At 41.4% G+C, this 25,954-nt stretch overlaps 1 protein-coding gene across 1 annotated transcript; it reads right to left on the reverse strand.

Moving 5' to 3' along the window:
- Nucleotides 1-276: 276 nt before the first annotated feature.
- KCTD3 (potassium channel tetramerization domain containing 3) lies at nucleotides 277-24,600 on the reverse strand. The gene is given in 19 exon segments (XM_066178273.1): nucleotides 277-1,436; nucleotides 1,765-1,903; nucleotides 2,009-2,193; nucleotides 3,485-3,581; nucleotides 4,557-4,712; nucleotides 5,872-6,042; nucleotides 7,034-7,150; nucleotides 7,274-7,361; nucleotides 10,812-10,927; nucleotides 14,754-14,944; nucleotides 15,548-15,638; nucleotides 16,485-16,619; nucleotides 17,329-17,409; nucleotides 17,602-17,660; nucleotides 18,091-18,164; nucleotides 19,027-19,072; nucleotides 20,450-20,503; nucleotides 24,049-24,530; nucleotides 24,532-24,600. Coding segments are annotated over 19 exon segments (2,934 nt in total). The 3' UTR covers nucleotides 277-853.
- Nucleotides 24,601-25,954: the final 1,354 nt, after the last annotated feature.

Consider the following 25,954-nt stretch of genomic DNA (forward strand, 5'->3'; position numbering starts at 1 on the left):
CACAGGCAATAAAACTTGTTCACCATACACAGTAAACTAGGTGCAAACAGCAAGCAGCCAGTGTGACACAGGTATGAAATACCACGTCAAGGCACTTGTAATTGAGAATTATTACACCATGACAGTAAACCTACTCCCATATTCATCTCTGTCCTTTTTCCAGAGAAAGTGACAAGGAAGGCCTCAAGAGACTGCCAGTTGCGTGTATTCTGCCAAGCATATTTTTATGCATTCTCTCAGTCACAATCAGCAAAATCCATCATCTGATACCACACATTTTCAGAAAGTACAAGCAACACTCCTCTGGCAATTTATTTGGACTAAGAGGCAAAATCGTGCTATTTTGGATAGCTTCCTCCTTAACCTGCACAAAACATTTCATATATCAGACAGCAGCATACAGAGCAAGGATCCCATTCATAAAACAAGACTACAGAGGCAGCTCTGTGAATTAGGCAAAATCTGCCCAAGACAGCAGTGCTGTGGAGCAATGTGCAGCTGCATCTAAAGGGCATCCTCTGCTCAGCAACCAAGTTTTCCTTTAACATTGTCCCTTTCCCCAAAACAAAAATAATCACAACATATCACATGCCTGACCACATTTACGCAAGAATGCACAACAATATTTTGGACCAAGTACCGTACTACATTTTGGAGCATTACATAAAGCCACACATTGATGTGGACACCCCTTCAAAGCTTTGGCAGCAGCTAGGTACTTTCTCATAACTTTACAAGTTTTATTCTGGTATCAGAACAAAATCCCACTCGAGAAACAACCCACAACAAGTAACATCATGCCTGCTACCAGACAGAGGGCACCTGCACCTTGTTTTTACCACCAGACACGTTTTCACAAGCCATAGTCTTGGCAAGATGAGTCGTTCTTCCGGTGTCGTGGGGAAGCAGCTGTCTTTGTAGGTGATGGAGAAGCTGCACCAGGTAATTCAGCCCCACCTTCAGCAAGGACTGGTGCTGAGGCCAGGAGAGGCACTTTCTTTCTTCCCAGGAAACCAGCTCCTTCAAATCCCATTTTCTTTTTGCTTTCTGCTTTGGTTTCATTCTCTTCTTCTGGTCCTCTTCTTTTAAGATCCAGAGAATTCTCTGGCAGGCGGTGAACCTCTGTACTGCAACACCCACCTGCATCTGTCATAGCCATGCCTCGCACCTCAGGTGCTGTTGATTGGACTGCCTTCCTCTCAGCTGCACTGCCCTCAGGTGTTGCCTTCCTGGCCTCTGTCTGGCTTGGATTCCCATTTGCAGCAGCTGCCTTTTCTGTTGGGCTTTTGCTGGATAGGTTAAAAGCCTGGAAGTCCCGGTAACTGTGAAAGCTCTCTGTCCGCCTTGCTCTCGCCAAGAGGGGGCTTTCTCTGTACGGCCGCACAGAACCATACGTGGCAGCTTCGTGGATTGTTTCATGGTGCTGCAATTGGAGGCTTCAGAAAATACAAGAAGAGCAGATGTCAGCCTGAGAATAGCAGCCAGTTCTTCTGCACATCCGTGTTCCCACCAGCAATGCAAGTCCCACTACAGTAGCAATATACCCATCACAGCCCCAACATAAAGGCTTCCAGATCACTTCAGAGTCTCACAGGATACTTTGGTCTGCGCACATACAAATCAAGGAGTATGTGTGTGTAGTTCAGGCCACTTAGGGCGTGAATTCAGGGGCTCAGCTACAGCCTTAAATTCACCCAACCTGTTTGCCTACCTGAAAAGTAAAACCTTCGGTGTCTGCAGCCAGAGCTACCCTTGATGACTTACCTGGAATTAGATTCCCGAAGCCGGTTTGGCTGAACAACTGAGGTGGCAGGACTGATGTTGGGTGTGGCACAGCGAGATGTACTCAAGTCACACTGGTCAAGCAGCTTGAGCAGCTCTTCTTCTGTGGGGCCACCAACATCTGCAAGAGAGAGAGCTCTTAGAGGCCAAGTCCATCTACTGCAGTCATGCACATCTGAGGACCCAAAAAAGAACCACACCACAGTCCTGGCATACTACAACTTACCTTTGTCTTCACTCTTATTAACCATGTCCATAGCTGTGGTCAGGTCCCACATCTGGATGCTGCCATTGGAATGTCCAGTGAAGAGGTAGCGGCGTGGCCGGGAGCCCATCCTGCTGGATCCTTCACATTCTCGCACAGTGAATGACGAGATGGTAGTGCAGTCAACAGCCTGGATCTCACAGATCCTACAGGAAGAGAAATCCCAAATTACCTGAGCAATGGCACCTGGCAGAGTTTGGCCACTGAAGTCAGTACTGGTTCGATTTTCTGAGAAGGCACCAGACTTGCCATCAGAAAGAGACCTTTTCTCCTGATGAAATTCCTTCCCCTGCATGACTAGCACACTGCTCAGCTGCAGACAATCCCTTCCCCCAGTCCAATTCACTCTTACTGCTTGTTTATCAGGCAGCCCCCACCTGTTCTATGTCTATTTTCTGTTTGCAATGATTAGAAAGCTAAGGCTCTCACAACAATGACAGAAACCAGCCCCTTCATAAGCTAGACACTGTAGGAAACTAACCTGCAGAAACAGCACATTTATCCACATAAAAGATATGCAAAAAAATCCAAAGACGATACGATACTAAAAGACGAACACCTATAATCTAGATGTTATCTGTAAAGATAACTTTTGTCATATCTCAACTGCAATTTCACTTTTCACAGCAGATCTTCATTGCTCTTTTCCCCTCTATTTAAGTTTATGAAGAATGATGAGAAGAAAAGGACTCCCAAAACTAAGCTGTTCATGCTCTGAGTAGTTTGTTTTACTGGCCCTTTGTAGTGAACTTTTCACCCAAGAGGTGCCAAAATAAGTCACAGTGTCAAGGCATTAATGTTTTCATCCAGTTTCAAAGTTATTAGGCAAGAGATGCAAAAATGAAGCATAGAACTGAGATGCACCGTCTTTTCTGATCTCCTGTCATCTTCCTTGCCTAACAGGAAGAAAAGCAGCTGTGGATTTGACAACATTTTTTACTATGTTGGCAGCAATGTTAGTAGAATATTATGTCAAGCCTAAGAAAATAATTGAATAGATGACCTATAAAACAGTACTTCCATTTTAAAGGTTCTAGTATCTTCAAAGCCAAGTGCAAAGAAAGGGAGAAACCCTTTTGTGAGCAGCATAATTCCTGCTACCAGCAACTTCAGCATTAGTTTTGAAATTAAATGCTAGCATGGTACCAGGGTTGAGAGTCACATATTCTGTAGAGGCACAGAAATGTTTGTTTTGTGAGCTCAATCATGAAGTGAGTCTCTGATACCACACTTCTCAAAAAGCGTTTTGACTTTAAGGTTATAATAATTGTTAAGTAACAGTTCTGTTACTGGCACACAAACAAGAGTTCAGCCAGAGCTGTCAAGCATAGTAGAAGACTGTTCTGTGCAACTACATGCACTCAGCATGGAAGAAGGAGACATCACCATCTGAACAGGCCTAGTCCTTCCTCTTTCCCACTTAAAACATGGATGTACCTTTTCCCAGTTGAAGACAGCCTTACAAACAGCTTATTTGTAATGGGAACAACTTTTTGGATAAACACCTGTTGATCATCACGTTCACCAAAGGGTCCTAGAGGAAATAAAGGAAAGATCACTTGTTTGTTTGTTTCAATTCCCTCACCCTTTTCCCCAAACAGTTCTGAAGACCCAGACTCATATGAGTATGACCACTCCATTTTTGAAGTATCAGGAGCAGGGAGTAAAAGATGACCAGTAGCTAGCAAAAGCCACCCAACTGTTAGCAGTCTGTACAAATCCAAATCAGGTTCTGTTGTTCTGAGGGACACACATTCTTAAGTTTGCTGTATGCTCCTGGAGGAATTACTATGTCAGCACAAACCCTACATTGTCTCTATAATAAAAGTAAGTACTTTGTTTTTTTGCAGCTCTTAGATGTTTAAAGGCTTAATCAGATTTCTTGCAATAGTAGTGACCCCAGCCTGTGTTCACAGGACATCTTATTCATCAAAGGTTCATTTGCAAGGCTCAGACCACCAGGAATCTAAACTTCCTGTCTACCCATATTTACAAACACACATTCCTTTAGTACCTTGCTACAGCAACATGCTAGCACCCTTTGCCTCTGCAGTTGCAAGGCTTCAGTGAACTTTGTCACAACTCCAAAGTCATTTAAGAATTTTTCCATGCTTTGTTTAACCCCAGCTGAACAGTGAACTGCAATTTGCAGTAGACCAAATGTTTGCTATGCTCATCTCCTTAATACAATCTCCTGTGCTTTCTCTCATTCTAGTTAAATCAGAATTGAAATGCTACATCAATTTGCTGAAAGAAGAGGTATAATATCTGTGTTCCAAAGATTTTCTGTCCCTTTTTCTGTGATTCAGAATAAGTCCTTTAAGTACACTCACTCTCTACAGCCTAAATAACAATTCCAAGTGAATCTTACAGATCCTTGCCATCGTTTCAAGGGGAGAGGAGTGTATATAAGAGCTTACACCCATCGACTTGCATAGGGCTGAAGGTCTGTTAAACCATTACAAGACTAGTGAAGGTACAGGCACAGCACAACCCAGAGACATCCTACCAATGTCATTTCCAGAACAGTAACTGCCATGACTCTCTGCTTCCTCCAGGGATAAGATTTTGAATGATGCAAGAGGTGTTGAGCCTGGCTGAGTTGAAATCATGCCCCGGAATCGAGTCACAGTCCATGTCCGGACATGGTTGTTATCAGCACAAACTAGAAAGGAAAAGATGTGGCATTTACAAGGGATGACAAAAGATTTTGATAAACTTCTCTCATGATCGTCTATATGATAGTTTTTCAAGACTGAGAGATCAAGAATTTAGCCAATGTGAGGTCACACACCACCTCCACACAATTTTCTAACAGTCTACAAATTTTTGCTGATGTCGTATTTTCTATTAGTTTTGTTTCTTCGCTCAGAAATTCAAGAAACTGAGACAGGTGCAACACTAAACTAAGCTCTGGTCTAGTATCAATAGCCTACAGACCCCCTTCAATCCACTGTGTGCAAATGCTAGGACAAGATGTCATGAGAGCAGCCTGGCAGCACTCTCCTCACACAACAGCCTTTATTCCATTTAATTCATCAATTAACTCAGTTTTGTACATACAGATGCGCCCTCTCATGGTATTGAGGGTTTAGCAGCAACCTGCAGGGGAACAGGTGACCTCTGGGCTGTTAATTTGCAGTATCATTGGATAGCATCTTCCTGTTGCTTGTTTTTAAACAATGGGATAGCAGCAAGATGTAAACCAGCTTTCTGCCATGCCCTGGCTGCTGCATTCTGGATGAAATAGATTTTTACAGAGGAAGGAGTGATTGCATCTTCTCTGCAAGTAAGACACATTCCTAAGCATAAGACCAGGACAAGCAGAATAGCACAACAAACACTGGGAGACTGCTGAGAAAAGAAACAGAGACAGCCCTTTGAAGTCACAGGAAGGCTTTTTCTAGGGCCCAGGAGGAGATAGTACACATTTTGCTGCAGCCCAGAAAGCTCCTCAAAGGCTGTTAAAAGAAGACTAGTCCTGAAGGACCTGGGCACGACTTTAAAACTTGACAGAGATACATTCGTTTACAAACCCTTTTATTTCCACAAATGGCAACCTTGGAGTAAAATATAAATAGGAGAGTGAGTTGTTCTAGTATCTCGTCAAATAAAACTTGGGTCTTTCAACTGCTAAAGGCTTTGGAGAATGCTTACTTTAAGAAAGAGGATCCAAGCAAATCTAGACCTTCCCCTGCCCCCAAATCTGTCCAACTCATTTCTGTTACATGTGGGAACAATGCAAGTTATCGAGCATAGCATACAAATGCTGCATTGCTCAGGAAGAGGGGAGAACCACCAAAACACATCTGTGCACACATTACCTGACACAAGGTGTTTCTCTGAGAGCATGATTTTTGTGACAGGGCTTCGATGAACCGTGAAGGTCTGAAAGAGCTGAGGGCCAGACCCAACTGTCTCAGGGTGCTGTACAATCACCCTCACTGCTCCAGAGCTGGTGCCATATGCAATCTCAATCCAATTGCCACTTACACCTAAAACAAGCAAGAACACAATTGTTCCCCCAGGAATAAAAGCCTGGCTTACTGGGGGCCAGGGAAGGAGACAGTATAAAACAGCATTTCCAAGCTTCCACAGTAAGAAAGCTATGTTTTTTAAACATTGTCTACTCATAATTTTCCCATAAAAAGGGAGGGCATTTTGCCACTAAAATGACCCCAGGTTTGTTCAATTCCATACTACAGGCTTCAACATTGTCATAACAAAAGCCTTCTTTCTCTTCTCTCCTCCCTCCTGAAAGTAAAGGAAGAAATGGATGAAGTCATATGATCAGATATTTTGGCACTCCTCATAGTGATATGGTCTATATGTGCCACATAACATTTATGTTTCTGCCTTAGTTGGAGGCAAGTAGGAAAGCAAAGAAAAACAAAAAAAACTACAGTTAAAAAGTCACTGTGGTATCAATATTATTATATGATTAACCACTTTCTCCCAGTCTGAGACTTTTTGTGTTTTACATTGCTTTGGGTTTTTGTTGTTGCTATTGTTTCTCTTTTTAATTTAAAAGATAACTGCACCATAATTACAAAAGCATCATCAAGCTGCATATGGAAATGTTTCTTAACATATTGGTTATAAGTCAGACACAACAGCAAGGTTGTGTCTACCCCTTACCCAGTTCAGCACAAACTATTTCAGCAAATAGAATTCATAATCTAAGTGCCTCTCTGATGCAAAAGGCGTAACACCAACCAAGATACATTAGGCACAAGCATTAACATATGAATACATGTAAGTATATGTACCTATTTATACAGATTACAGGTGTAAAGGAAAACAGCTATGCCTAGTGTTCATCATTCATTTGAAGACGATTAAATGAAAAAAAAATTCTTTGTCTGTGTCGAGGGATGCCTTGTGTGCTTTAACCCTGCTAAGCAGCAATAGGAAAAGTCCACTTAGAAAACAGAAAAGCACATTTCTAACAAAGTCTTGGTGAAGAGATAAGGGTAGAATACTGACTTGTTTTTGGTGTGAGGTAGACACTAAGAGCTGTTATAGCATCATTGGAGGGGTCATGGTACAATTCTGTCACAAGAAGATCATTGTCTTTCATTCGAAGTGGGAACTTCTGCATATCTGTGGGGAGGAGACATTTGCTCTCATTAGACAGAGTTGTTCTGATGCAACTTAAGTCAACTAAAGCGTGCAACAAATAAGCATAGCATCTCCTTTTTATTCCACCCTGCTCTCATTTCTTACCTATATAGTAGATAGAACCATTGTTACAGCCCAGCAGCAGGAAAGACCCAGCAGTATCATAGCTTGTGATAGGAACAACATCCTGAACCTAGCACAAATAGAAAGGAAAAAATAATCAAATCAAGAATTTAGGTTGCTACTTCCTCAGTCTTCAGACATTTTTGGTGTATTTTGTTGAACAGCACTTAAGTTTGTTACTGGACTGAAGCCACTGTGCACACAACTTGCATGTACAATGGCATTCATGAAGGAAGTACTGCATATTCCTCTACCAAACTGGATCTGAAGTCCTGGAGCCCCGCAGAAATCAGCATAACTGCTCTGGAAGATCCTTCTCTGTGTGAAGGAACAAAGCTTTGAGAGTTGCACCTAAACCACGTCTTCAAAGCTAGATTTTTTTTTCCCATATGCCAGTGAGTGTATTTCACCCTTTCTGTCCTCTCCCTTCTTTCATTTCTGACAAGTCCTTAAGAGATTTCTGGACCAAGGATGTTACCTCTCTATGCCTTCTTTTATCCCAAGTTTTGTATCTCTCTGCCAAACTGTGGAAATGTTTGCCTCTAGCAGATATATAATGAGGGGTAAAAATTCTTATTCCATTACAGTTTCTCACTTCCAACACACAATCACACCAAGCAAACTGGAAGACAGCCCTGTCATATTTTACTTACTGGTCTACAACTCATGTGCCCTTTCTTTGTCCTCTATGATTAAAAGGAGTGCTTATTCCTCCATGTGGGACAGGGATTTCAAGCAAAAAAAGCTTAGCTTATCTTAGGTAAGGTGTCCTATTTCAAACAATTCTTTTTTGCTTCAGCTCTGAGGAGGAAAAAGCCATTTTATCCAGAGCACTCAAACATGCAGTGTCATGGTATTTGTCCTGTACTCTATGTTTTAGTCAGTTTACCTAATGGACCTTGAATACTAATTCATGGACATTTCAGCTTAAGTTCTCATTTCTCTCTGACCAGCAGCATCCTTCCAATTGCTACAGAGACTTGAAAAATCATTTGCAAAATACTTACAAAGAATCAGTTGAATCAAAGCAAAACAAACCAAAGAAACTTCGCCATATCCCAAAGAGCTCAGACTCTAAACCAGTATCCCTTCCTAACTTAAGGATGGTCTGTAAACCCTTAAAACATATTGCAAATATTATTTTCTTTCCTTCTGCAGCAGATAGGAACTCCAGAGGTGATTCAGTAGCTGCCATCTGCCAAGATGTGAGCTTTCATTAGGAAACAGAGCAGCCCTCTACAACAGTCACTGGTAAAGCATGGCCAGTGAGAACCCTCACTTTGCCTAGTAGGACTTTCTGTAACACTCTACCACCTTATGTTACCTCTATAGCACTTAATATTCTGCTTCCTTTAAGCTCTCCTTTGCTAAGAATTTCATTACTAATGTATCTAGCACCCACACCCTCCTTCTCATCCTTTTAGCATGCAACTGAAACACTGTCCAAGGAGTAAGTACTAGGGAAGCTACCTCAGTAGTCTGCTCAAATCTCCAAGAAGCGAAGAAGATACAAGAATCAATACGATGCAGAGATCAGAATTACATCTCCAGGGTGTAATACATCAGAGATCACCACACAGAAGAATAGATTTGCACAAATGAAAGTAGAACTTAGAAAGACATCAGCCTGGAAGAAGATGAAGTTGTTGCTCTGAAATGGGGCATCAGCACACTGTTCTACAAAAATCTCACTCACTGAAGCAAGTATGATTGCATCCTAAGTCCAGAGCTGTGGGCAACTTTTGGAAAGCAGTCAGTTAAATATCAGATATTCTTATTAGGAATTTCAACATCAGCCCTGCCACTCTACATCTTTATGAGGTTCTTCAAGAAAGAACGTGTTCTAAAGGGATATTAAGATCTACAGAAAGACATTTGTGGGTTGTTTTGCCTTTTTTTTACTAACAAAAGAGCCCAAGATACAGAAAGCACCTTGAAATTATATTATTTTGGGTTTTTTGTTTGAGGTTTGGTTTTACGTGGGTGGGTTTTGTTAGTTTTGTGTTTGGTTGGTTTTGTCTGTTTGTTTACAAAAGGAGCTATTCTCATCCTCTTGAAAAAAAACCAGCCAAAATGTTTAATAAATGCACTGGCATATAAGCCTCTTAAAGACTTCCTACTCTTCAATAAGAAATGCTTTCACCAAAGGAGTAGTCAGTCAAACTGAGGAACTATTCAAGTGATCAGAAAGATTTCTGCAGATCCCCCAGGAAGAAAGATGATGAATGGGACATCAGGTTTTATTTCTTATGACTTGCTCCTTTAGAAAATACTGTTAAACCCCAGCTTGCCACATAGCATTAAGCTGTACTGTATTTTTACGATTCAGGACGGCTCATGTAACGACACGTAAAACTCCAATTTCTTCAGAGGGCATTATAGCAAAGTTTATTGAAAGACAGATTCTTTTTATACAGTGTTTCAGTACAATGAATAGGATTGGTCCTTTGGAGCACCACCTTCTTGTAAACATCTTCCCCAGTAAACAAGTCGGAAAAACACCAGGTGTCAGGAGGAGGCTATCTACAGGGATTATTTTGGGCTCTTCCTCACAATTTCCCAGGCCAGAATGAGAATGTTAGGTGCCCAGCTTTCTCACAGGCTTCAAGCCATTGCCTGGAGCCAAAAATCTATTTTCTGACCACTGTCAGTTCCCACACTGTCCCTTAACAGAAGATTTTGCAAGGCATCAGTAGAACTTTAAATAATGTTTTGTTTAATTCAAGGCTATACTAACATGTCTGTTTCTGCTGCAGAAGCAGTGCTATCCCACACCTATTATCTGTATTATTTGTTACCAGTACTGCCACTTAGGAGCCAAATCAGAACTTAGTCAGCAAACAGTGCAGCAACCTCAGGTCAGTTCTGCCTCTTGAGATTTGCAAGGCATTTTGGGGATTTTTAGTGTGTCCAAGTTTTGTGCCTTACAAGCTTTGTTATTTGAATGCTCGACTGCTTCTCAGACTCATACTGACTCCATGGATCTCTCTATTTAATATGCATTTTGACAACAGGAATCAAATCAGTGCAGCCAGAAGCATCCACACACAGGACAGGCATTGTTAAAGTACAATCATGTGCATTTCTGTTGAAGAAGAGTCTCCTATTTAAGTAAAGCAGCTTTGGAGATCCCAAGACACCACACTGCTTTCTAGTTTTCTTTCAGATAGTCCAGAAATTGCTGTCACACATTCCCCACAATTTTATTTCTTATGATGCTAGTGAATTTTTTACCAAGTTAGTAATCCATAAAGAAGTTTAAATATATTGGTACTTGACATTTATTACCCCAAATCAAACATGCTTTCATTTGAAAGCCTAAAAAGCATGCTTCTTAGTAGCACCAAACAAGTCAATATTCTGCTCATAGGCACTATACCCAGGTGATAAACTCAATAACACAAGTTAGGGCTGAAAATCCTATGATGAGCATTTCCCATATGCTTTTAGATTATTTTACTCTCTCTTTACTAGAAAGACATACCAGCTTGTAGAAAGTGTTGTGGAAAATTTAACAGACCTGCCAATGCTGAGTCACAGCATTCCATACGCCGACTTTCCCTGTATGGCTTGTAGCCACCAACTGGTTGCCAATAAAGAAGAGAGCATCTACAGGCACTCCAAGACTGAATATTCCTGCAAAAAATGAAGAAGCTGTGAAGCTCATCTAAAATAAAGATAAAAACACAGTTACTATGGAATCTCTCCGTTATTATCACACCACATTTATTCTGGTAGCAAGTAAAGAACAGCCGAAAACTAGGTTTGCAGTGTGCTAGGTGAGGCACCATGCATGCAGCAAACTGGGTTCCATTAAATGGCAGTATGATGTCATCTCTGCTAATACCATCGTTATTTGCAAAGGAGAAAGGTGGCAAGAGAAGCTAGAAAAGCCCTTATGAAATATACAAATATTTTTCTACAGTCATCAAGTCCTCAAATGGCTTTAAAATAAATTTAAAAGTTATATTACAGCCAGAAAGATTTTTTGTTGTTGTTTTGTGGCTGTTTTGTTTTTCAGCTGTGACTATGAAGTGTCATTTAAGAAGCAGTAATTTCATAGGTTTTGCAAATCTGTGCCATACTAGTTTGCAATTATCTGTTAAAATATTACAAATTCTTGATGCCATATTTTTTAAGTCCACTCAAGCAAAAATATTTTGGAAATGGATTTCAGGAGCTAAATATGACTACAAGGTTTCAGCCTTATTCCTGGGAAAAGACTGAACAACTCAAATGTAACCCTATTTGAATACATTCTAATTTCTCTTTTAGCAGAAATACTTGAAGTCAGAAAAATAAGCAGCCTGCAAAAGCCTACTTCTTTCTTTCCATCCCCAGATCTTTTATTTGGTTGCAGTCTATAAGTAGAGAGTACAGGCTATTAAAACTTGAGGCTATATAGGGAAGCAGTTTCACCAATCATCACATACTATTCAAATTTGGAAGGTAAAACTTAACAGCAAATGCTGGCCTTCCAAGGAAAGAAATGTGTCATCAACTACATTTCACTTGATAAAAATCAAACCAGTGCAGTGCTTGACAGTGCAGGCATCAATGACTGTGGTTGTAGCTGCCCTTAACATTTGAGGCCTTCCACAAAATTGATCCTTTCTTTAGAGTTTCCAAGTCTCTATCACAGATCCAAAATGAATAACTTTAACTGACCTGCAAACTTGGATAGCATACTACATTTTGTACTCCTTATTGTCCATGTTTAAAAGTTACAGCATACTCAAAAGGCCTGAGGTAATTTCCAAGTTTGCCAGCTATAAAGTCCAGCAAACTAGCCCTGCAATTAACTTGGTTTGTAAATAATTCTAGGCTATGTTTTTCTGCCTGGTAAGTACAAAAATACTGGGGGTACATTACAACAGTAAAGTGTCAAGCTTCACTCACAAGTTTCTTATTCCATCCTGCTCGCTCTATGTATTTGTATTACTTCTCATTAATATACCTTAACTGCAGTAGATAGATGTCGTCAAAACAAGGGCATCCAATAGCTGGAAAATTCCTCAACATTGTTTTGGACAAATTCAAATGAACAGACTGTCATCCCCACACAAGAATCAGCCCTCTCTAGCACCCAAGAAGGAATCTCAGGAAGTTCTTTTAATTATGGTGCTAAACCGTTTTCCAGGGCAAAGTACAATCATTCAATGCAGATAAGATTCAGCAGAACAGGGCACATGAAAAAGGCAGTAATAAAAAATCCACAGAAACAACTAGAATTGATTACTCCAGAGAAGGATGAGGTTCAAGGAAATCAAGGAAGACAGCTTGAATGGTCTGGAGGAATTTGAAGTGTCAGTCCTGGTTAGGCTCAACAATCTTGAGACTTGTCCACAGGGGAGACAACACTATATGTAATGACAGACTCTTGTCCTAAGGGTCCCTCTCAGTAAAATACTGCTTACAGCAGCAAGCCAGCAGCAGTGTCTTATGTAAGTAATATTGAAAGGGAAGAAAGCGCTCAGGGAGAGCTCTATCACAAAGATGCCAGCCTACACAATTTGCTGGGGATGGTGTCACCAGGCTCCAGCAACTGTTTGGAACAAGTGGTTTCTTTCACAAGATGACAGCAATGTACTGTATCTCTAACACAAAGCAGCACTTCAAGCATTTGTCTCTACAAGGAAACAAAACAGCTAGTTCAAGTTATAACTATTAAACACAAGCACTTTTTTTAAACTAATAAACATGACCTATTATCCAAAAGAACGGCAGTACATTTTGGTCCATGTCAGCTTGACTGGGAATTTCATCCTGTAGGCACTTTCTGTCTGCTTCCCCTCCCTCCCACCATTTCACAGTGTCACTTGAATGCAGTATAGCTTGGTTAGCAAAAGTCCTTGTTTCAGTTTTGTTGTCATTTTCAGTCATAGTCTAAGCTATCAGAACCTTATGATGCCAGCATTTTTTTGAGTTTTTATTTGAAATGAAAGTCTACTTATGGTTTTTCGTGTCTCTTTGCACTTGATTTTAAAAAATCCAAGATGATGCTTCTTGTATGTTACTGCAAATCCCAAGGTAGCACAAACAGCTAATTGAGACCAAAAAATGCAGGAGGAATGTAATGGCACAGTGCTTAAAGCAATGCCTGTTACAGGAGTATAGCTGTCACACCAACTCTTCCCTGTCCTTAAAATTCAGTCAACAGGAGCAAAAGAGAAGAAAAGGCTTCTCAGATCCGATAATTACTGTGTTTAATGGAGATAATTTCATATTCAACTGTTAGACACACCTTTTGTATTTTTTTTTAAATGCAATGGAATCTCCTTTTCCATTTTGCTGACCATGATTATATATAAGAACTCTGAGTCACAAGTAAGAGTGGTACACAGCTCATACAAAACATTTGCCTTTCCCCATCTTCAAATATGACTTAGTGTTTCCACACATTCATGCAGGAAAAAAAAGCAACATCCATTAACATAGCTAGAAATTGCCTGAGAATCTGTCAAATAAGCTCTTCTTTAAAGACACATGGGTCAAAATTTGAATTTGGTAAAATTTTGACTTTAATTAATGGCTACTATAATTCTAAAGGCTTCAACTATGGAAATACATCTAATAATAAATTAGCTCAGCATTAAGCTTCAGAGAAAAGTGCTCACATAACCACACTGCTGTCATACTTTGTTAGCAGTATCCACTGCCAGAGGAAACAGACATTACTGGCAAAGCAGTGCTTATTCAAACACCAGGGATTAGGCAGAGGAAGTTCCAAATACCGTCCCCTTCAGTGTGTCCCAAATTTGCCCTATATTTGAACAGCAATGACTCAGACAAGCCATCAGACCAGTACCAGGGAATATTTACTTCTGGAAATGTATTCTTGCTATTTCTAAAGCTTACAATTGTGTGTCCTTCAGTGCCAAAGTGTATAAGCAGTAATTCCTGTATGCTTAAAGGAATAGTGTGGACTTATTTCCTACCCTGACACCCAAGTTATAAACCCAAGAAATTTTCACCTTCCAGACTCTATGAGCCACATTTGACAGAGAACTTAAGTATTTTCATCATCTCTATGTAAAAATGTGGCTTTAATAACACAAAGGAAAGGAAAGAGCAGAATCACTTTGTATCTGTAGGTTTCCACCTGCAAAGCTTAGTTCCTTTGTGTTACAGCCCAGATTCAAATTCAAGTCTAGGGAAAACTTTAACCCTTACTTTGAATTTTTACAAAAAAACCTCAAACGGAACAGTAAATATTGGTTACTATCTCTTCAGCAAGCACAGTACTTTTTTATTTTCCATCTCTGATTTTTAGACAGGATTCCTGGTGCAGAACTGAAGGAAGTTAAAACACTAACAGGTTGCCGTACTATAGCTTGTTTAGTCAATCTGTGAAAGTGAATACTGAACACCAGAAATCACACACGACTCAGAACAAGGTCTCAGACTTCCTTCTAGTTACACACACACACACAAGAAAAACAAAACAGGTAATGATAGTTACCAATTTCACTGCCACTACCACCATCTTGAATGCTCCACAAGATAATGCTACTCTCCGAGGCAACTGCAACCATCTTGTCCTTGTCTCCATGAGGTCCTCCGACCACCTTGGCATTGAGTGCCACCCGCTCAATGGTCCAGTCCAGATAAGGGCTGGTGAACACCTGCTGCCACCCAGATGACTCTTTGATTCTGGAAGGGCAAAGGGGAGAACAACGAGCAGATGTCAGAGACTCAGGAACAGACAGCCCAGTCTAATCCTTAACCAGTGTGGATGATTCAGCCTTACAGTCTAAGCCACCGACTTCAAATTCTAGTTAAGAACTACAGTCTTGAAGACAGACATTGAAGAAATTTTTCAGCCATCCAAGTGAAGTAGCAAGCGTTTAACAGCTCTGCTCAGCAAAAGAACCTGAAGTCAAGGTAGCAAAAAATCATTAACTGTTTCAGCTTCCTTGACAGTGTAACTTCAAGACTCTGTTCAAAGCCACAGCAGGAAAACTTCAAAAATTAATTTTCCATTCAAAAGCATGCTTTAAAATAGGCTTTTGAAACAGTTATATTGGAGTCAATTTGCAACGTTTTCAACAGTATTAAGAACTGACATCAAAGTAATATCTGAATTCCTATCAAGCAGTTTATTTTCACCAAAAAAAGCAGCAACTCATATTCCTAAGATGAGACTGAATGCATTTATCTACTGCTAGTTCAGACTAAACATTTTGCTTTGCTCTTAGCCAATAATAATATTTTTCTTTTAGCTTCCTGTAAACTGACAAGCAACTCTATTCCTACCTGTAACAAACAGCGAAATGGGCATAGGCAGCTACTATCCAATTGTGGTGGCCAGCTACTATTAAGACTTTCCGTGGGTCCACAGGAAATCCTGAAAACAACAAAGCTGAAGTCAGTGACAAGTATTAGATGAGCAGCACCTATAACAGGATAGAGCTCTCTGCTAGGATGTGCAACAGAAACTTTGATAATTAAGCTTCTCAAGAAACATTTTCAGCAAGATTCAAATTCACAGTATTGCTCCTCACAGCCTTGGTAAGCTACAGAACTAATGCTTGAAAAATGCACCTTTAACCTCCTTTTGCCCAGGACTGTCTGCTTCCAAACCTCTAGCAGCTCACTAAGAATCAGCAATTCATATTCCTTTATATTGTATAAGTTCACCTTTAACATAGTCTAGATTTTCCTAACACTGCTACAATTCATTATGACAAATATGTGACACTTCCAACAGCATCATTTTGCTTGCAAAGTCAAAAGCTTAGAAAGTGAAAATGACAGAATTCAGGTCTATCTCACAGTTTTTCTGTGAAGACACCCTTTACTCTAAAAACTTGAGTCTTGCAGGGCAAGTGAGGCACCAAGAGCAAGAAAGAGGAGAAAGAGCAGGAATTAGGCCCTGAACAAAGACCAAAGAGACAGTGGCCGCTCTGGTTTTTATTATAGTTTTAGCACAGTATAAGGCATTTGTCTAAGGGGCCATGCTAAGACTGCATGAAGAACTTTGATTTGCCTTTCTCTCAAGCCTCACACCTGGAATGTGCAGCAGTGAGCCCCTCAATATTGTACAGGGTGTAGTGTTTAACTATGCATTCAGCAATTTTAACCAGGCAAACACAGAATAGCAGATTTAAACCAGATACAGCCACACAGTTCAGATTCCCCAGAGACAAGCATCTTTGCAATTTGCTTTGGTTTCAAAACTGACACTCCTCACCTAGTCTGACTGTACCTTCCCCTGTACCAGAAAGTGTAGGCTGGACACCACCTCCATGCATCTCACTCTCATTCTGACCTGTTCTGATGTCAGTCAGTGGCCCAGTAGCGTTATTTATCTTACGGCTGGGAATGCCTGTTAAAAAGAAAAAAATAGTTTGTGTCCCTCCTTAAACCTTAGCAATATAACAGACATTAGTTCATTTTAAAAATACAGGATTAACACTCATGCATTTTGATGAAAATTTCATTTATCTGCTACAAGAAACAGCCAGTACTGTAACTCTGAAACAGAAAATGCTTTTGCTCTCTCTGCTGACATTCACCATTTAAAGAATTATCTTCAGAACACTTGTCAATGATTGACAAAAGATCCTTTAGACTTCAGGTTAATACATGAACTGTGTTCATCTCTGCAGAGAATTAAAAAAGTCTAACAGGTACTCATGTTGGTAAGGAAAGCTTATTAGTGATGATTTGTCACCTTGGCAATAGGACACACCACGGTAACTCTGTGTTCACAAAGAAGAAAGCACCTCATGCTGATGACATTAAACTGAAAGGCTCCTGAAGAATCTCTGCTCTAGTCTACAACCAAACCCTGCTTAGTACTAACATGCCACATCCCCTGCCCAGTATTCTAAACATGGCTTGTTACAGCACAGAGATGAAAGTCCTAGGTCTAAATCACAAGAATGTTCAGTCCAACCATTTCTCCTTAGCTTTCCATAGGAAGGCTTTCTCAGAACCGTTTGACAGCCAGGGTAAGCACCTCAGCCAATCATCCCCACAAACCAAAGCAGCAAGTGACAGCAAGCAACATCAGACCATGAATACAGGAATACCTGGAGGAGGTAGGTAGCCATGAAAAAGGACACTGCCACAAGATGAGCGTTCCAGTTCTTCACATAGTAGCAATCTTCTCACTAAGGAGGAAACCCAGATATGACTACAGTTTTCACTTCCTTGAAAACATTACATTATCTCAAATATCCTTCTGTTTTTAAAAACTTTTACTTTGAAAATCTTCAGGGTCACAACTGCCTGGGATTTGTCAGTGGACCATTACTACAATAATAAATATAAGATAAGCTAACATTAGGAAAAATAAAAGTTACCTAAAGGAGTGATCCCGTAGAATTCAGCTTCATGCCTGAGAACATTAATACTCACTCCCCTACAGAAATAGACAAAAAAACCAAAAACCAACAAGAACAAAGTGAGTCAAAACCTTGAATATAAATTCTTGCATATAACTGGATATTACAAATCTAAATATCAAGCTACCTAACAGTTTATAGGATTACCACAGAATGCATTTAAGATGTTGATTTTTGAGGTTTTAAAGTGATCTTAATTTGACTCAATTTTCATTAAAATAAAGATACAGAAAGAATCAAGAAATACACTGCAAGAAGTGGTCTACATTACAAGAATCTACTAACAAAATAGAATGTCACCATTTCTGCCTCCACATATACTCTAGGCATGGCCCAACATTGTGAGGGAGCTGAGCCACATACCAGGCACCCAACTAGATGAATAAGATGAAATATTTATCACTTGAACAAGTTTTCTAATGCTTCTGATTGAAATGAACTTCTTACCGCAAGTCTAACTCCTTTGTGCGAAGAAAATTTAAAATGGGTGCAAACGCTGCTGGATCTCGATCAATAAATATCTGCAAAGAAAAATTTCTGTACTTGAGTACTATTATGGAGCAACCATCAACTAAAGTGCTATTTTATGCTGCATGTGGGAAGGAAGAGTTGAAGAGAAGGAAATGAGCAGATAAGCAAAACCCAAAAATTCTTGAGCCTCTGCTTTGTTCTCATTTTTCTACTGTCCACTAATTTAACATTTCTAAAGGATATATATACAAACACTGTTTCAAACAGATGGCACTTAATAAATCTGTTCTTTAGGTTCTAGTCTCCACAAAGGACAATGGATGCTTTTACATTCTGGCATGTGTTCAATATGCAGTAACTGTATAAAGATTTCAAGAGATGTTTCGACACTTTAAAATTCAATTACCATCAAAACTACCTCTACACTTTGAGCAAAGTACTTGTGTGCCTTACTATTGCTCAACCACATTACTGTAACTATAGTTTCCCACTTAAGAATATCATACCCACAGACTGAAATGGCCATTTTCTGACATGTTTTTGCCAGAAAAAATAAATAGTGCTACATTTCCATGTTGGATTACTCAACTACACATGCAATGCCTATCTAATGAAAATTACACCTCCCTGCACCACAGCAATTAGCATTTGCTCTGTTTAAAAAAAGTAGAGTTGCTGTTTCTGCATTTCCTGTACTATGCAGAATTAGCATAGAAATATGTACATTGTTCAGTTTCACTTAGCTTGAAACAAAGATGAGAACCAAGCCAGAGATGTCAGTAATTTTCATGAAAGTTCAGCCTGACTCAGGCACTGTAATTCCATTAGCACCCACAGTGAAAATGCTTTAGGAGAGAACCTAACCAAAAGCATAACATCAAATTAATGAGTTACAGCACATTCATTACTCACAGCACCAGTTTCATCCTTTAGTGTTGAAATTCTTCCGCTCAGCAAACTGAAAAACAGGAAATCTTCATTAGATGTCCCCCAGAAATGTACTGACACAAACACAGGGTAGGAAGACTGGGTCAATTAGCTCACCTTGGTTACATTTTGGTAACACAGTTTATCAGAGCAAACAAAACAGCCAGAATGCTGGAGGAGTGAAATATCTCTCCTGGACAAAGGAGAAGTGTATGCACACCTAAGGAAAGACTCAGAGCTGCATCATAAGGACCTGCAGATTCCCAAAGAAAACAGTCACAAGGCCGAGCCTGAAAGGATGAAGAAGTTTCCCCAGGCACTTAAGAGGGCTGTGTAGTTTGTTAAAATCTAGTTAAATTGGTAAAAGCTGCTTAAGCAAAAACAATGATTAAACAACCCAGTCTTCAAGTGGGCAAAAGTGGGATGAATTCATTTTACACAATTCTACTTCAAAGTTTTTCTCCCATCACATCAAAGCACTTTTTCTCCAGAGCCATATAAAACACACTGTCAAAATATCATTTTACAGGTAAGATGGACACCAACATCAACAGCTTTCATTTGATTCTGGATGACAATTATCTGAGATTTTCCAGAATTGGATAACTTTCAGGACAACCTCCTTAGAAAGCATATTTCAAGTTGAGGGACTGGGGAATAGCATGAGACTTCTCCTTGTGCCTCTCCTTGCCTGCCTCAAAGAAGGTGACATTTCTCTGGCATTTCACTTATCTGAACATTTCAGTAAAATAGAAACAGGAAATTCTGTGTATGTCAGCTGCCATGCTTTTATTGGGAAAGATGTCTAGATATAAAAATTAAATATAAGGAAGGAAAATTGCCAGCATTTAGGTTTTCCTTTGTGGGTTTAGGATTAACTGGGGTGATAGAGGTACAGCAACTGCAGAACAAAATGCAGACCTGCAGCAGTAGTAATGGCAGTGATACAAAAGGAGGATGTTCAATAATTCAACAGCTCCTGTATCACAGGTTAAAACTCTTAAAACTTTGAGTTAACTCAGAGTAGAGCAATAACTTAAAAAAAAAAAATCCAAAAATGTTAAAGGCGGTGCTAATGCATATGGTCAGTAAGATCACATGTGGTAATAGAGTCACAGCCAGTGGCATGTCCATTTCCTACAGAACTGGAGATTATTCCCACAACACTCCAAAAAGTGACAGCTCCTCAGCACATATAAGCTGCCATGGCAACGTTCAAGCAAGAAGATGCCCCCTGGGTAACAACTGATTTCAAAAGCACCTGTCCCATTGCTTGAGACTGGGGGAAAAGCATCAAGGACACTAATAAAGATACTATTTACAACATAAATTAAGAACTGAGAACATAAATGTTTTTTTAATGATTGTTAATTTGCCCTTGTTAAATGTGATGATGTATTACAAATACCTGGAAAAAAATGAGTCTGGAATCCACATCAGTGTTTGTCTTGATGTGCTGAACCTATGAAAAAAAAGTTACAAGTTCTGAATCAGCTGTAAAATTGAGAAGAATCCTGCCTTATCTAAAATTTCTTGATTTGTCCTACAAAGCTAATATCAAACAGGTTTGGGAAGTTTGACATCTTCTAAATATCTGCACAAAGTCAGAAGCTGCAGGCTCTTTACACAGATTGCCCTTACACATGAAGCAGGAGTGTCCGGAGACCACAAAATGTCTTTATATGTTTGTAACACACTGTCCCAAACATCCTGTATTTCCTGGTTCTCACACTCCAACATTAATGCTTGCAAAAAAACAGGTCCACAAAACCCAAACACTGCTCTACATACACAAAACCCAAACAGTAAAATACATATTTATCATCGGTGTGCTATATTTATCAATAACTGCACACTACTCTGCTGCTCTTACTTAGGACTGAAAGGGTGCTTCATTACACACTGCAAAAGACTACAGTGAGCTTCAAGTTAATATTTTATAGGAACATGAATTATCTGCCATTTTGCTATTTGGCCCCCTCTTGGGCAATAACAAGGAGGGGCAATAACAATAACAGTTAAAAGAAAAAAACTTTATTTACTCTGAATCATACTGTGAAATAATACAAATTATAATATTACTTATGATGCCAGACAGTACTTTGCATAATAAATAACTACGGACTATTTTATACTACTTCTGGTTTTGATTTATCATGAAGGGAGACAACTGAACTGGCAGCTTGGACAATGAGCTCATGCTCTGCATCACTCTCTGACTGTACATATCCTCTTACTAGTACCATGACTAAGAAACTTCTGGTGACCTCTTCATTAATGGAAAACAAAAAGGATATGCAAAAGTAAAATTCTATTACAACTCACCATCTAGTACAGGATTACAAAATACAAAATATTTTTGGAATAAAAATACTTAAGTTATAATTCATTTAATTTTCACTGCTAGTATTTTCCAGTTTTGAAGGGGGAAAAATATGTACACAAACCCCATTACTTTATGACCCCAAAGAGGCAGAAACACAAAGGCTATGTGGAACTGTATAAAACACGGATTGTGCATCTGCTCACTGCAAACATAACAACTGCAAATCTGTTCTCAGCAGAAAACCTACAGTATCAGTGTCCTAAGCACAAGCATGCATAAAGCTTTTTCTGGAAAGCAATTTAAAAAGCACTTCTGTAATATACTCCTAAGTAGTTTTTCTCAGCTTTTCTTATCAGCAATACAGGTCACTACCTCTGTCTACTTTATGAGTAAGGGATGATTCATTTAATTACATTATAGCATGTGAAAACAATGAATGACATGAATTTTATCCAGAATTAATCCAGACACTGCTTGTAACTATAGGGATTGATGCAGCATCACCATCATCTTCTTTCAGTTTTATCAGTATGTTCAGACAGCTCTGGGATTTCTGTCTATAATTTAGCACTATTGTACCAGTTTAGTAAGCAATAGCTCATACTAACATATACTTTAGAACTTTTAATACATACACTTTAATCTATGTAAACAATCAGATGGAGTCCTCCTTTCCAGGATGCAGAAAGAAGTTTAGCCAGCAACATTCACATGCACAGGTGTATCTGCAGCTCCATGCAGTGGTCAGACAGGCATCACATAAGGAAAACTAGGCAAACCCACTGCAATATCCTCAAAAGACCCTTAAGCATATGCCAGCCTGAAGTTATTTTAAAGAAAATATAAGCAACCGGAAACAGACTTGCCAAGTGAAAGTTATAAAACAACCATTTTCACAGTATATTGTCCCTGTGGAATTACATTGTAACCAGGGGGAGATAAGAGTCAAAATAATTCACCCAATTTGATACAATGATTTCTGTGAACCTTAACTCGAAAGAGACTTTTGCTCACAGCAAAGGAATTCACAGAAGTTGTGACCAGGAAGTGACGGAGCCATCACACACAACAGAAAGCCCAGGGGGCAGTGGGGACCTCGAGTCTGAGCACGGGAAAGCTGGGGTCTCCGTGGTACATGCCCCAAAGCATAACTGGGGTCAGAAACAGAAGGGAGGGCTCATTTCCTCCTCTCATTCAATTCTACAAACAAAACTTAAGAGTTTCAGGTTTCTAGTGAGAGTAATGAGAACTAATGAACAGGAGGACATGTGTACACCATTTGCTGTGCAGATCATCCATTCCACTATAAGCTAAGAGTCACCTGCCTTTGCAAACTGAAAAACACGGCTCAGGTGGAGTTTTGAAAGGACATGGGCACTACAAGGGAAGCTGAGCTTGCAAAAGACCAAAACTTCTCACACAGAAGCACTAGAGTACAGAGTCTCCCAATAAAGGGCAGATATCGATGCATAGATTTCCTACTTTTCCTTACAACCAAATGTTCACTAGAATCTAGACCTTCAGACAGAAATTAATTACATGCACTTCTTAGTTTGCCTAAATCTTCCCACTTCTCTGTGTAGGCAAGCCCTCTGAGGGTGTGTATTTATTCCCTGATTCATACCCCTTTCATAAGTCTGTTCTCTGCAGAGGCATTTAATAAGGAAGATTATTTAAAATGAAGAAACTGAAGCAGCTTTGAGATTCCACAGATAATAAAGTCCTAAAAGATGATCTGGCCTGTAATTTCAGATACAGAGTTCACTGAAGAACCTTACACAGCATAACATGAAATCTAGTCCAAGCCTACATCAAAGTTATCCTGAAAGCATCATGACAGGTGAGCTTTGCCTTTGCAAGTTCCAAGCAGTTTCTTTGGGTTGAACCACGTTCTTAATGTCTTATTAAAACAAAGTAATTCTGCATGGATTTCTATGGCACTCTAGTTTAAGAAAGGCTGCAGCAGACAATTTAGTTATCAGTTCAAGTCCGTGCTCTGAGTAATGCAAGAAAATTCTTAAAATAGCAGTAGTAGTTCCTACTACTTATAGCTGACTCCACGTTGTGCACATTACTTGGGGGAAAACATTATTTCAGTTTCCACTAGCTACAGTAATCTGAATGATTTCACGCCTGAGCATTTCGACAGGAATGCTTGCACTGTTTATCACGCAGATTCTGACCACAGCTGTCCCACAATTCTCTGCCCCAGCCTGCCAAAACGTCTACATCTGCCAGCTTCCACACTTTCAGCGCACATTTGAAAACAATACGCTCTTTATTCTCGTTGATGCCAGCGGGTATCATAACAGCGACTTTAATGCCTTACTCACTGAGGCTGCTAGACGGACTGTTCACTAGAAGCCTACGGATGTGATGGCAAAACAAAGCTCCTGTCCCTGAAGAAGCAGGATTCCCACAGTCTCTAAGGCGTATGTAGCGCAGGCTGCCCTGGCATCGCGGGCAGACACCGAGCGGAGCGGCCAACACTCCCCGTGTCACCCCCGGCCCCTGCAGGGCGTAGGCCGAAGGCTCGTCCCGGCCGCGGCACCAGCGCGCAGAGCCCCGCGGGGCAGCCCCGGGCGGGTGGGCACCGCCGCCCTCCCGGGCCGGCCGGGGGGGTCCCGGCAGGGCCGCTGGGCGCTGCCCCTCGCTCTCCGGCCCCGGGCCCGCCCGCTCACCTGGTGCCGCCCACGTTGAGCTGGATGATCTCCCCGCTGCCGGCGCCGGCGAAGCCGCCGCCGTTCCCCGCCATCTTCCCCGCCGCCTGCTCCAGCCGGCGCCCGCCGCCGCCTCCCGCCGGGACCTCGCGGTCGAGGGAAGCAGCGGCGGAGCCAGGCGAAGGCGGCGGGGAAGGAGGCGGCGGGGAATCGCCCAGCGGCGGCCGGGGCAGGGTCGGCGGCCGGCCGGGCTGCGGCCCCAGGGGCTCCCGGCGCTCAGGCCCGGCCGGGGGCGGAAGGCACCATGGCAGCACCGGCGGGAGCAGCGGGGCCGCGCGGGCCGAAAGGCCGCGGAGCGCGGGCGGAGCGCGGGCGGCGCAGGAGGCGGGCCCGGCCCGGCCCGGCCCGGCCGAGGCGGGAGGAGTCGGCGGCGCCCCGCGGGCAGCGACGCGCCCGGAAGGACGGAGCCCGCCCGCCCCGGGAGCCGCGTCACGCCCGGGGCTGAGGAGCCGCGGCAGCGGGGTTGTTGTCCTGTGTGGTTTTAAAGGAACGGGGAGCCGCCCCTGCCGCCATCAGGCGCCAGCGACCCCCGCCTAAATGAAAGAGAAGGGCGGCGGAGCTGGTGATGGGTTTGGAGCTTAAGTCCTGTGAGGGGCAGTTGAGGGAGCTGCTGGGGGTGTTTAGCCTGGAGAAAAAGGAGGCTCGGGGGTGACCTTATCGCTCTGTGCAACTCCTGAAAGGAGGGTGTGGCCAGCTAGGAGTCCGTCTCTTCTCTTAGGCAACCAGTGGCAGGACAAGAGGACACAGCCTCGGGCTGCACCAGAGGAGGTTGAGGTTGGACCTTAGCATGGATTCCATCACAGAAGGGGTGATCAGACATTGGAATGGACTGCTCCGAGATGTGTTGGAGTCATCATGCCGGAAGGTGTTTAAGGAAAGATTGGATGTAGCACTTGGTGTCATGCTTTAGTTGACAGGGTGGTGTCCAGTCATAAGCTGGACTTGAGAGGCCTTTTCCAACCTAATTCTGTGAAAGCCGAATGAGTGAGGGCTCATTCGGCTTTGCATCCCCCCACCCACAGGCACCCCAGGCTTAGGAGCTCAGGCCCCTGATAAATGTCAGTTCTATATGAGAGAGGCATAGAAACAGAAAGTTCCTTGAAGACCCGTTGAGAAGGCAGTGGGCACCATTGTGGACTTTAAAGCCTGGGTTGCAGCCCACAATCATTATTCAGATTCACCAATTAAAGGACAAAAATATTAGATATGACATATCCAAGCCCACAATGCAGGCTTTTCAGGAAAAAAATCTATCACAGCACCCCATAAGGAGAAACTGAGGTGGAAATAAATGATAGTGTGGTTAGTAAAGGAAGTCATAAAATAATGGTTTATGTTTTTGAGGGTAGGCTTTATGATCAATTTCTACACTCAAACAAGGAAAAGCATAAGCAAACATGAGCCTAAATTTTAAGTGAAATTTGCCTAGACATTGAAAACCCACTGGGAGGATCCAAGCCTCCTAAACCGAATGTCATTTCATGTGACTGAATGGATAGGCTTCAAGCATGCTCAAAAAATTCTGTTTTGAAAGCACTGTGAGCCTAAGAGTAAACTGCTTGAAGTTACCTGGCTGCTTCCTCTCTTTCATACCTTGGAAATTAAAGGTTTATTCCTCTAGTCATATTGTAGAGCCAAATTGACCGAAACCATGACCATGCCCTTGCCAGGCCATGAAGTTTTTGGAGGAAGGACTTCTCTATTGCAAGACCCTATCACTCTTACAGAGAAACAAGCTGTGCTGGGTGTCTGGAGCTAAGTGTCTAACCAGCATAGTGTGTAAAAATCAAATATTTCTGTAATGTGTTCTGAATATGTTAGTACAGCTACTTCGGTAGTGTGTTGTGCCCTACAGCCCAAGGCAAAA

This window comes from Chamaea fasciata, unplaced genomic scaffold (genome assembly GCF_029207755.1).
Source record: "Chamaea fasciata isolate MVZ Bird 193981 ecotype frontalis unplaced genomic scaffold, bChaFas1.0.hap1 SCAF_3, whole genome shotgun sequence".
In the NCBI taxonomy this organism is placed as follows: Eukaryota; Metazoa; Chordata; class Aves; order Passeriformes; family Sylviidae; genus Chamaea; species Chamaea fasciata.